This window comes from Eschscholzia californica, unplaced genomic scaffold, assembly GCF_041429995.1.
Source record: "Eschscholzia californica isolate CP2 unplaced genomic scaffold, dmEscCali1.0.p SCAF_1, whole genome shotgun sequence".
In the NCBI taxonomy this organism is placed as follows: Eukaryota; Viridiplantae; Streptophyta; class Magnoliopsida; order Ranunculales; family Papaveraceae; genus Eschscholzia; species Eschscholzia californica.
The window spans coordinates 52,011,114-52,024,704 of record NW_028238198.1 but is presented as its reverse complement, the minus strand read 5'-3'; the positions used below and the strand labels follow the sequence as shown (position 1 = coordinate 52,024,704).

Genomic DNA, 13,591 nt, shown 5'->3' with positions numbered 1-13,591 from the left:
GGGGTTAGGGACTAGCAACAACCGAGCGAGACACAGTTTCATGAGGCATTACTTTTATTATAGTCAATCTAAAGTTATTTTTTTTTGAAGTTTCATGAATTTTGGGTTGTCTCCGTTAATTGCGAATATAATATTATAACAATATTTAATTTTTTATTTTTTATTTTTATTTTTTACTTTTTAATTTTTGTCATGAGCAAAAGATAAAATGCAGAACACATTTCTCTTTTACAAGATAAATTACGATGCATTAGTCAAAATATTATTTGTCTGTCAATGGGTTTGTCAAATCGAAAGGGTAATATGCATAACATTTTAATTTTTGCATAAGACAAACAAAAAATGCATTAGTCTAAAGGGGTAATTTCTAGAAAGGTCAAAATAATATTGAAAATGAGTAGAAAAGCATAAAACGTATGAAAATTATTATTCAGGTCAAAAAGTGTGCAAATACTAAAATACCCCTTTTTGTCATTTTGTGTAACTAAATTATTATTTATTTTTTTAAACTTTAAATCGAAATAACTTTTGTTTGAGATGTCGGATTTCTATAAAAATTATATATTTAGAAATGATTTTCATTAGCTTTCTAACAAGATTCACTTTCAATATTTTTTTTCAAAAAAAAAACCCAGAAAAAATGGCATTTTTTTCCTTTACGCCTTTCTGCAAACGTGTTTGCAACAATCTGTTATGCAAACGTGTTTGCAAAAATCTGTTATGCAAACGTGTTTGCAACAATCTGTTATGCAAACGTGTTTGCAACAATCTGTTATGCAAACGTGTTTGCAACAATCTAATCTGCAAACGTGTGTTTGCATAATGTAAACTGCAAACTGTGTTTGCAAAATATAGAATGCAAACATGATTTGCAATCTATACATGACTCACTTTTTTCAGATTGAATTTCTGGTGGCCACCAACATTTATCTTGTTTTACTAACCAGCGAGTGACTATAATTTGGCCTATCAAGTGAATTTAATGATTTTCTGTAAATGAGTTTTTTCTAACTTCGCGTAAAAAAACTGATGCCTCACCCAATTAATGTTGTTTTCCTAGAAAGTATTTTCTATGCTAGTGGCTCTGGATCCTAAATCAGGACTGACCATGTCCTATAAATGAAGGATTTGGAGTCATCATAAGATCAAGGGCATTTTGTGATGTATCACTTCCTAACGCATGCGACACAAGTAAACCTCATGTAGCATGCCTGACCAAATTGTATGTATCCTACGAGCACAGTTGTACACCCTCACAGAAACACACAAAGATCTGGCGGTATACACACACAAATACCAACTATAAATTAGGAGATGTGAATTGGGGTTAATTATAATAACTTTATTTACGTCACAAGATGATACCGAACCTAATACACTTACTTTAGTACATTGGAAAAAAAAGGACTATGTGCGTACCATAAGAAAAAAGTCTAAACCGAACATCCCTCTATCACTACAACTATGACTTATGATTAAGAACTCTACAGCAGTCCTAAAATTAATCTACAACAAAAGGTTGTCCAGTCATGGCATACTGCAGCGTAAAGACTGCTCCAACATATATTCCACCGAAATATTAAAGATGAGATCTTGAGAATGGTTAATGGCTACATTTGAATGGATATTCAGTCACTCCAGCAAATGCCAAAACTTGTTCTTTGTTCCTCTTCCCATCCTGCATAACATAAAATTGCTGAGCTTTTTCTTGGTTTATAAGCATAATGGATTCCCAGTGTTTGTGGGATTAAACATGCAAACTATCATTTGTTATATAATGAAGTACCGTTTCTATGAGTACTAGTCCAGTTTAAATCGTTTATTACTTAACTCATCTGCCATAAATAAAACCTCGTCTAGTCTCTTCGCTCGACAAAGAGCTCTAATGACCAACAAATAGCTAAGTGGAACTGAGAAACCACTACTGAGCAGATGTTCCTTTCATTTTCGAGCATCTGATACTTTACCTAGTTCACACAAACAATTAAGATAAACCTCAGCTAGTTCCTTATTTGGGACATGTCCAACATTTATCATATCATTGAAGATTTTGATTGCTTCATCTATCTTCTGCCCCTTCTTTCCGCAAAGACATATTACCAAATATTTGTATGCATTACTACTAGGTATAAACCCACTAGCTGCCATCTCTTCGAATTTCTTTGGTGCAATCTCGGTTAAACCTGCTCGAGCATGCTGAATTATCATAATAGTCCATGTTTCCGAAGTTATCAAGCTGCCACTTCTTCTCATCTCATCATAGAGATTTCTCATGTGCTTAAAATCTTTCGATGATCCAGATATTTTTATGGCCATGTTATAGGTTTCTGTTGTATGGCTGTAACAAGATTTCTGACCTACCCATGAGAAGAAACTCAACGTTGCATTGCCGTATCGTTGGCAATCACGAAAACATCGAGAAACAAGTCCAGGTGTAATCTCAAACTCTGCATTTTTCTAATGCTTCTTCCATTGACCTCCATTCTATGGAAGATGACAAAATCTTACATATGACAAAATCTTACATATGACTTGAAAATCTCGATCACTATAATCTTTTCTCAGGGGTTCCAAACATACATCAGCCCTCTTTGGGTTTATGTGGTTAATTTGTAGATGGCGATTGAGTTCTGCCGGTTCACTTAGATCGAGAACAGTTTGGGTCTCTATACTGAGAGAATAATGATATGTCTTGATATCCCAGTCATGAGAGTTGTCCATTAGAGAATGTTCCTTTCAGGCGTTTTGTCGAACACCTCATGAGCTATGTTGGTATCACCATACTTCCCATACACATTTACAATAATAACATCAGCTCCAAAACCCATCTTCACCACAACTACATGGATTTGGCATATACTTTGCATAGTAACTTATACTTTGGATAATACCTTATCATTTGAATAGTAACTCATAATTTGAAATGTGCCCTAGGATCTCTGAAACTCTTTGCCTTCCGGAAGAAATTGATGAAGAAATCTGTCGGTAACGGTGGTGGAGCTCGATTTCTAGCAATAACGGGAGAGATGATGATGACGGGAGGAAGGTAATGATTTAGTGAAGATGAAGAAAATAAAGAAGAAGAAGTAGATGAGAGGAAGATATCCTACTGAGTTTAGAGAGAGAGCACGAGAGATTCGGTTGTTTTTTTATTTCAGGAAAAGAACGAGGGGTAATTTTGGAAAATGTTAAATACAAAATGACCTGATTAGTAATTTTTTATATTATTTTAAACCTTATATGTCATTGCTCACACTATTTTGGTAAGTTCTAGTTAATTGAAAGAGTTACTTGCTTTTTTGGTTATTATGATAATATTTTGAACCCAAACAGTCATTTTCCCTAGTCTAAATGTTTTTGTCGAAAACAAAACGAAAAATTTGGAAACCATTTCTTTCTTCACAAGACAAATCGAAAAATGTTTCATCCAAAACGTTAGTGCCAATCAATGTGTTTGTCAAATGTAAAGGACAAAAAGCAAAATAATTTTCGCAAAACAATATTTGAACAACAACGAATTTGTTCAAAAATTTACAAAATTATTAAGAGCAAACAAAGATTGTTCCGATATCTTCAAAAATGTTTTCACATTGATTTGGGCGGAAAATAGGTCCGGGATTTGGTGGTTCCATCTTTGTTTAGAAAAGGGGAAAAATGTATTTTGACAGAATGGTTTTTAGAAGAATATAAACCCCTTATGAATAAAATTTAAATGAGAGGGCAGTAGAGGGGTAAAAATGAAGCCATGGTGAGACTCACATTACCTCAGCCTTTTATGATATTACCTAATAACATTTTTCACGTGTAGTGGAAAAGTTCACAATACTGTAAAATGCTTATTTTCTATCTTCATCCGTACTTTGGCTTCTTCTGTTTTTTTGTTTGGTTGCAGCTATTAAAGGAAGGAATTCATATTACCTTTGTCCTTTAAGCTTTGATCCTTTTTATCTTTTTATCTTTTTATCTGCAATAATAATAGGAAACTTGGGTATGAAGTAAAGAGGGCTTATTGAAACCTAAGAACCCTATAAGACTATTCTCGAAATATTGTACACGTTGGAGGAAGGTAACATGTTATAATCCACTATGAGCTTTATAACTTTAAATAGGTTCTTACTTATCCAGATTTGAAGGGAAGGAAGCTTTTTATCCAACTCCAGAGGGCCCTAAAAATGAGACTACTTTTGATGTGGCACTATGAGGAGAACAATTAGTTTTGACCGGTCACATTCAAACACCAGCCAGAGAGTCCTTTTGAGGGAAATCCATTCCCTTCTTCCCCAACCATTGATAGGCAATGATTTACAAAGCCCTATCCATTATCTAATTTATCAAAATGCTTCTTCAACTATTGATAGGCAATGATTCCAAAAACCCTATTTATCATCTAATTTATTAGAAAGTTTGTATTACGTACTTTGTACATGTAACCCTCTCACATGAGAAGATCAGTTACTGGTAGGTCACTGATGGATAAGATATTACCTGTGGTCAATCTTCTCACGTGAGCCGTGAGAGGGTTTATGGACAGACAAGCAACTTATTTGTATAAGAAAAAATTTAAGGTTTCATCAATACATTAAGAGCGAGAGATATCCCAAGAAAATTCGATCTCCTCACTTCTTGATCTGTACTAAGGAGTTTCTGACAATTTGCAACCATTGATACGATTAAATGATCCCACATATACATACCAAGTGTCCGGCTCTTTCAAACTCCTATTATTAGTATATGCTTATATGCCAAATTCCATGCGTACCATAATTTTGGTAAGTCGTTAATTATTTGACATGGCCAAACGTTTTAATATACTAAAATCCATACTTACGACCTGTTAGATATGTAAGGTATAGCGGAAAAAAGATGACTAGAACTTTTTTATCTACTAGGACTTTCTTTCTAACTTCTTGTTTAAAACTGATCAGAAACTTGGTATTCATAAGTGCCCAAGATAATTCTAGATTAATACTAACTAAATGCAGATGTTTTTTTATGTTCAAAATATCATTATGTAACTACTAGAATAATACGATTATTTTATTTTAGTGTATAGTAAAATTGTAAACCTCTTCTGTTTCATCTTCGAAGAATTATCTTCGCCTCAGTAAAATTGATTTCCAATTTAGTTTGGTTTATTATCCAACACGACGAATAGCCAAGGACCATATGGAGTTACGGAGAAAACATAAAATCTCCAGCTTGTAAAAGAGAGTCGGTATTCAAAAGAAAATATTGTTGGTATTCAAAAGAAAATAGTGTTAGGGGCGCCTTGTGGAATTCCTAAGACTCTTAGCATTTTGGAACCAATCGTCTTTGTTGCCTTTGTATTTCTCATTTAATCGTCTTCCTCCATACATAATAAGCTTCTATGCCAACTTCTTTCCATATATTTAGGCACTTTAAAATATAAGAAAGGAGAGGCGAGAGAGCTCTTGATAAGAATGAAAATAAGAATTGATATTCTACTTTAATATAGTGTATTATCCAACATGACAAATAGCTGACGACCATATGGAGTAACAAAAAAACCGTAACCTTCCTCCTTGTAAAAGAGAGCAACTACTAAAAGAAAAAGATAGTAGGAATTTTTCTTTTCTCTTTTGTTTCCTTTTATTCTTTCTCTTTTTTAGTGAAATCCCAAGTTGTTAAACTAAGGTAGAGAAGAACTAAGACAACGTAAGAGACAAGGCGATTGTCTGGTTTGCTTTATTCTATGTTTACTAAAACTTTTGTACTAACAACTCCTATATAAGTATGAAGTTTGAAGGGAGCTAAAACCACACAACACAAACCCTTCTTTCTCTTTCTCTCCAAAACCTTATTTTTAAGTGTGTTTTTTTCTACTAAGGAAATGTCAGGAGGAATGAAAAACGTAGTGACACCCCAGAGTTCTCTACAACCAACATTTTTCAGGGGTGATCGAGCTTCACCTCAGACATTGCAGACAGTGCAGCCTGTGCAAACACTGCACCATGTTGAGCCTGTGCAGACACTGCAGCCTGTAGAGGCACTGCAGCATGTTCAGCCTGTGCATACTGTGCAGCAACACGCGTTGCCCACAACGACATTGGCATTGCATAGTCAACCTCTGCAACAAAATTCATTACTGAGAAATGAACGCCATTTATTTACATCATCTGATGATAATGTAATGATGAAACAAATCCAGGCAACTCATGCTCCTGACGGTCGTGAGGTTAATGTTAAACCCCTTCTTCAAATCGTCGAAGATATCCTTAATCGTGCCACTCCTTCGCATGGTGGTTTCGTTCTCGAAGTAGGTTCACTTTCTTAATCTATATGTATGTCTGTTTGTCTAGCTATCTCTCTGTCGGTCTGTCTTTATATCTGTGTGGGTGTGGAAAGATAACTAATTATGGCTTTATATATTGTAGGCAGCAGCTACACAAGCACACATGGAGGCACTGGAATACAATACCCACCAAGACGAGTTCATCGGGATGCTTGAAGCGCTTGCATATACGATTCATAGAGTTTCATCAGAGGTTAACATCTATCTCTTAACGGCCGAGATTCTGTCAAACTTAAAAAAGGGAACTCGCCACATCATTTCGGCATAAAATTCTTCAAATTTTCTTTGTGAACCTAGCATTTCCTTTCCACCCATTAATACTATCATCTACTTTACAATCTCATTTAAAGTTTTTATAACAGATAACTTGCAAGTGTTCGGGTGGAGGAGATGCACATACAACGACCTTGTCGTTGTTTAACACACTATCGAACTATTCGTGGGATGCCAAGGTTGTTATTGCCTTAGCAGCTTTTGCTGTTAACTATGGCGAGTTCTGGCTCGTTGCTCAACTTTTCACAACCAACAATCTTGCTAAGTCTATTGCTCTTCTTAAACAACTTCCTGATATGATGGAACATGGTGATATAATGAAACCTAGACTCGAAGCACTCAAAATCTTGATTAAGGCAATGTTGGATGTAACTAAATGCATTGTTGAGTTCAAAGATCTTCCTGCACAATATATTTCACCCGACACACCTCCAATGTCTTTGGCCATGGCTCATATCCCTACTGCTGTTTATTGGACCATTAGAAGCATTGTGGCTTGTTGTTCCCAAATGATTAGTCTCATCGGCTTGGGTCATGAGTACGTTGTATTCTTCGTTTTCATTGATTTCTAACTCAATTACAAGTTTGGGTTTTTGAAATTGCTTTGATTTCAGGTACATAACATCAACAACTGAAGCTTGGGAATTTTCAAGCTTGGCTCACAAAGTAAACAATATCCATGGTCATCTCACCAAGCAACTAGCTATTTGCTACCAACACATTGGTGAGTATAACCCAGTCCAGCTGGAAACTTCGGATTCTTAGGAATCAACCGTGGTCTACCATAGGATTAAAGGATTTCATAACAGTACTCTGTCCTCGTCATATATATGTAATAAGGCTGACTAGTACTTGTTGTGTGACGGAATGCAGATGAGAAAAGGCATGTTGAAGCTTATAACATGCTTGTACGCCTCTTTGAGACTACTCATATCGACAACATGAAGATTATAAGGGCGCTGTTTTATTCGCACGAGGATCAGCCATTGTTTGAAGGTTCCACCAAAAAAAGGGTCATATTCTAAACCTTGTATTGTTTCTTCCCTTTCGTTTGTTCTGCAATGAGGACCTATACTCCAGTTTGGGCTTCTGTCGGTATAAGACCTGACCCAGACGAACCCTGTCCACGTCTACCCGCAGCGATATGCATTTCAAGATGTAAACAGAGGTCTAGTCACTAATAGCATCTTTTCTTGTCCAGCAGATTCACCTTGATGTACTGAGGAGGAAGAATGTGTTACTACTGATAACAGACCTCGATATCTCTCAGGAGGAGCTCTCAATTTTAGAACAAATGTATAGGGAATCAAGGCACCAGCCGAGTAGGACTGAAAGCCAATATGAGTTTGTTTGGCTTCCAGTTGTGGATAGGGCGTCACCTTGGAATGAACAAAAGGAAACTCAATTTTTAAAGTTGCAGACATCGATGCCATGGCACTCGGTTCACCACCCTACTGTGATCAACCCAGCAGCCATTAAATACATCAAGGAAGTATGGCATTTTGAGAAGAAACCAATACTGGTGGTTTTGGACCCTCAAGGAAGAGTTGTTAGCCCAAATGCACTCCACATGATGTGGATATGGGGCAGTCTAGCCTTCCCTTTCACTAGCCTAAGGGAGGAAGACTTATGGAAGGAAGAATCGTGGAGGCTCGAGTTGTTGGTCGACAGTATCGACCCAGCAATACTAACTTGGGTATGTTCGCGTCACTTATATATCTGAATCGATTCAAAACAGATATGAAAATGCCTGTTTTTTTCTCACTCGTGCTTTACTCGTTTAACTTTCTGGCCCTGACTGATTTTGGGCCCATATTAATATCACACTTAATTCCCCAGACGGAACCAAGTCAGACTCAGACTAGTCAGTATTCAGATTGAAACTAATCAGATTCATGCTAGTCACAATAAAATTGCATGGTTTCTGCAACAGATAGCTGAAGGGAGATTCATTTGCTTATATGGAGGAGAAGACATTGAATGGATCAGAAAATTCACAACAATAGCTCAAGCAGTTGCACAAGCTGCTCGTATTCCTTTAGAGCTAGTATATGTTGGAAAAAGCAACCCTAAAGAGCGAGTAAGGAAGAATATTGCAACCATAACAGCTGAAAAACTTAGCTATTGCTGGCAAGACCTTGCTTCAATTTGGTTTTTCTGGGTCCGCCTAGAAAGCATGTGGTACTCGAAAATGCAACATGGAAAGACTGTACAGAACGACACGATAATGCAAGAAATCTTAACCATGTTGACATTCGACGGAAGTGAACATGGGTGGGCAGTGATCAGTAAGGGACTAGGTCCTGATATGGCTAAAGCTAAAGGGGAAACAATCTTGAATGCATTCACACAGTACAATGAATGGAAGGAGCATGTGGATTCTAAAGGATTCATACCTGCACTTAATGATCATTTGAATCAACTTCACACCCCACATCACTGCAACCGTCTCATACTACCAGGTACCACAGGAAGTATCCCTGAAATGGTGGTTTGTTCAGAATGTGGTCGTGCTATGGAGAAGTACATTATGTATCGCTGTTGCACCGATTAAACAAACCTAACTTATAAGTAAGGGGTTATACATATACATATACATATATGTATTATGATTTTCTTGTTTGTAGTTTGGTTTGTTTAAGTAGGCAAAATTTGGTTTGATTACTAGTAGTTTCATTCCCTATCACTATTAGTAGTATAAATGCTACTATAGGTTGGTGTATGTTGCAGTATAAGGTGGCAAGGGCTGTTGTTCCCTCTGTTTTGCTTTGGTTTAAATTTTAATTTCATGTGTGCTTATTGTAATGACTATTGTTATATAATGAAATATTTTGTAGGAAACCAAAAATATTACTAGCAAGTACTCGTGCTCATTATCTTCACAAAATCCTCCCGCTCAATACCAAATCCTCCAATTTCTTTATTTAGCTCTCAGTCCTCTTCTCCCGGTTCCATCTTATCACACAACCTATCTTGTGGCTGATCAGGAGCTTTCACAATCCCCTTCTTCTTTCTCCTCACCATTACCAACCTATCCTCCTCCTGCTAGTTCACCAGCTCTCAGTGAACCTACAATACCTTCTTCTCCTCAAGTTCCATTCTCCACTACCACAAATATTCATCCAATGAAAAGTAGACTCAAAAGTGGTATCACCAAACCAAAAGGAATTCCTGACCATGTAGCGCACTTCACCACTCCACATGCTCTTCATTCCTCCTACATTGCTGCTATTTCTCCAATGCCCGAGCCTAAGTCATATAAGGTAGTTGCTCAAAATGAACATTGGCTTAAGGCTATGCAATCAGAATATAAGGCTATGCAATCAGAATATAAGTCTTTGCTTCAAAATAAGACTTGGACTTTAACCCCAAGATTGCCTTCAATGAATGTTCTTGGGTGTAAATGGGTGGGTGTTCAAGCTTAAGTATAAGTCTGATGGTTCTTTAGAAAGATATAAAGCTAGACTTGTAGCTGAAGGGTATACTCAGCAACAGGGTGTAGACTATCAAGAACCCTTTAGTCCTGTTGTTAAGATTCAGACAGTGATAGTGGCGCTTACATTGGCAGTAACACATCAATGGCTTATTTAGCAGCTAGGTGTGTCCAATGCCTTTCTTCATGCGGACCTGACTGAGGATTTATACATGAAACAACCCACTGGTTTTGAGAATCCTCACCATCCTGATTTGGTATGTCTCTTGCATAAATCCCTCTATGGGCTAAAGCACTCCCCCAAAGCCTGGTTTACAAGGATAGCAACTTATCTGCAGAAGTGGGGTTTTGCTAGAAGCTTTCCAGACACATCTATGTTTGTGTATTATTCAGATGGCCATCTGTTAATATTTCTCCTTTATGTGGATGATATTATACTTACTGGGTCAAGTGCTTCTTTAATGATCAGCTTAGTGAATGATGTGAAAATTATGTAGTTGCACAAGAACGATGCAGATCAAGAATAATTAAGATCAAAAGGTGATTTCATTGACAGTAAGAGCAAGTATTTATATGTTGTACAAGGAGAAAACTTTACATGATTAGAAATACGAAAAAGGGAAATATGTTACAAAGATGCTAAATTAGAAGGAAACTAAATAGTGAAACAATATTCTTCATATATTGTAGTTGATTGATGGAAGAAGGGAGATATTCTTCCCTTTATTCTTGATATTACTTCAATACCCCTCCCACCCACCCACCCCCCCACCCCCCCTCCCCCCCGCCCCCGCGCGCAAGTGGGAGTTGGGGAAGAAATTCAAGTCAAGCCTAACTTGGAAGTTAACCGGTGGAATTGGTTAGAACCAAAAGGCTTTGTGAAAATATCAGCAACTTGATCTGCAGAGGGAATATGAGAGACCTGGATAAGACCACTTTCGAGTTTCTCACGGACAAAGTGGCAATTGAGTTCAATGTGCATTGTTCATTCGTGGAAAACTGGATTTGTAGGGATTTACACCCTTCTACTAGTGTTTATAGCGGAAATAAGACATCTAATGTCTACACTAGTATTCCCAGGATCACATGCAAAACTAGTAATTAATCTAATGGAGATAGTAGATTACCTTAATCGCTTTTCCCTCGAACTAGTTGAATTGATTGAAGAAGACCAAGAGCTTCAAGTGTAGCTCCTCTACTTGGGACACGAGCAATCAATTTGATCTCCCACCTTGTTGTATAGCTAGCACACCAATTGTGGTTGGAAAGAAGAACTGCTTTCTTCTTGACTAGATAGATAGTTAATGGGAATTAGCTCACTTTCTCCTCTCTACTTGATGTGGTAGAGTAAGAAAGCTTAGAGAGAAATTCCACACCTTATTCTCTGCCCTAAGAGTGTTTATATAGAACCCTAATAAGAATCCACCTCCTTTTAGGTTTCCTAAAACACCCTTTAGAATAAGATTTAGGGAAATAGTCGAAAATAGCAACTATTGGTATTTTCTCAATTACCTAAGGATATGACGTCCAAACCCAGCCAAAATTGGCAGATTTAATGTTCATAACATAAGGAAACGTCCCTCCGAAAATCAGCCCAATCCGAGCCCTAAAAGTGCCCGAATCGGCCTAGGCCCAAAAAACCCTGTTTTTGGCCTTTTTGTACTATCTTTGCCTAATTCCTTTTTAGGCCTATGAGATATGTTTATGGGACACTCCCATGATTATATCTCACTCCCACTAGTCATATCCTAGATCAATTTGTCACTCTTATGTGTAACCCGTTGTAGGATCCGATCGAAGTTAGCCGCGAATTACTTCGTAATTCGACGATCGTAGTTGGTCTCTAGCTACAACTCTACGATCCCTAAATCAATCGGACTTGATGATCTTCCACATCAATTGTCCTATCCGACAAATTGTTTGCATTGTCACCTTGGTCGAAGGACATCTCCTTCAACTCCTTCAGACTCCCACTTGGACTTAGAACAAGTGCAATGCCTCGATTCCCGTGTCAATTTAGTATCCCATCTGATACGTCACGTCATTCAGACTTTCTTGATATCCGAGTACAACTGTAAAAGACAAACGATTAACTTTTAATCCGTTTGAGCGCGGCCACGCATTTTCAGTTGCTACTCATCAAGTGGCCTTGAGACACTTTGTACCTAATGTGATTAGGGTGACACAATCCATTCTTGCGCTCCCACTTAACTTCATGTCTATCCTGTCCTTCCCAGTATCCGCCTTTATAACCTCCTTTTACGGCGCGGCGTTTAACGGAACCAAAGTCGGGCATTCCTTACATAAGATGAGTGGAGCACTCATGTTTTGAGGAATCTCTCCAATTGTCTTTATGAGAAGTATTGACGTTCATCACGAGTGATGTACTTCTCATTTGAGGGTTATCCAGTGTGTAAACCTTTTACACACCCACGTAGTCGAATAGAATATACTATTCCTATAGCCCATGAAACTGCGCTATCCCATCGACTCCCGTGCTAGTCTTCGTGAGTCATTGTTGTCCATGCAATGACCTGGACCAGGGATTCGATAATAAATATTCCAAGTTCACTTAATAGGGTTTCATTCATCAGATCACGTATCTGACAAACCTATTCGGAATGTTTTATCATCAATGGACTGTCGTTTAAATACTAAACCAAATTTAGACGACTTGTGAAATAACTCTACTATTTCTGATAACGAGAGTTGTAAATCTGAGCCTCTTCCGTAAAACTCTTTTTACCCACTCAGTTTTACTCGTCGAGGTTTAAAATTATACCTCATGCCTTAGACTGTGTATGAATCTCATACTATGTCTTAGGTGACAGTTTAGTTTGACTACCGTGGTAGTCGGTTTTAAACTTTGCTTATTATCAATTAATTTGAAGATTGCTAACTTCAACCTTGATAATATCTAGTAACTTTTACTAGAGTTAAGGCTTTTAATTCTTTGTGTAGTATTTGCAACAGTTTCCGGCTTAAACACTTTTAGCCTACTTTCCTTCCATTTTTGAAAGTTTGCTACGATGACATGATCAATTTTTGTACTACTTCATCCTTTAGCCTTCTAGGATGTTTATATGTAGTGTTTCGGTTTTCAAATCCGAATTTGGATATTCAAATGCTAATCATATCCAATATGATTGACATTATGTATTCGAACATAAATCTCCCTCTCATGCTTGTTTGCTACATCGGTGTCTTTTAAAACTCTGATTTAGCAACGCTCTTAGTCATGAGTTTTGGGTCGAAATTCTTTTAGACTTTCCGAGTCTTAGATTTTCTGTTTCGGATCTCAAACATCTCAGCGTACTGAGTCTCTCTAATCCTATCATCCTTTTGATCTATGCTTATAGATCTTCAGATGCCCAAAATGGCATTTTATCCTTTTGTGTGTGGTCCTTTATTGAGTCAGTTCGTTACTGTTATACAACACCTTATGTCGTACTCAATCTTTTGTATGTACTCTGCATACGGACCCGGAAGGTTTGTTTACTCCCACTTACCTTCTTGAAACTCGTGATTCAAGATTTTCTTCATTCCTCAGGAATCAAACTTCTTTGATTGCC

The 13,591-nt window shown here is 37.3% G+C and overlaps 1 protein-coding gene across 1 annotated transcript; it reads left to right on the top strand.

Annotated features, from left to right (window-relative positions):
- The first annotated feature begins 5,657 nt into the window (after positions 1-5,657).
- Positions 5,658-9,434, top strand: LOC147567523 (protein SIEVE ELEMENT OCCLUSION B-like). The gene is made up of 7 exons (XM_086654136.1): positions 5,658-6,277; positions 6,396-6,506; positions 6,676-7,124; positions 7,201-7,310; positions 7,460-7,599; positions 7,791-8,282; positions 8,520-9,434. Exons 1-7 carry the CDS (start codon positions 5,852-5,854, stop codon positions 9,138-9,140), a joined length of 2,349 nt encoding a protein of 782 aa, XP_086510262.1. The 5' UTR covers positions 5,658-5,851; the 3' UTR covers positions 9,141-9,434.
- Positions 9,435-13,591: the final 4,157 nt, after the last annotated feature.

What these genes read in the sequence shown, in the direction of transcription:
- LOC147567523 (XM_086654136.1), top strand. Translation starts at nt 5,852, where the DNA reads ATGTCAGGAGGAATGAAAAACGTAGTGACACCCCAGAGTTCTCTACAA. An exon ending in ATGGTGGTTTCGTTCTCGAA is followed by an intron (nt 6,278 to 6,395) that starts GTAGGTTCACTT and finishes TATATATTGTAG; the next exon opens with GCAGCAGCTACACAAGCACA. An exon ending in ACCCAGCAATACTAACTTGG is followed by an intron (nt 8,283 to 8,519) that starts GTATGTTCGCGT and finishes TTTCTGCAACAG; the next exon opens with ATAGCTGAAGGGAGATTCAT.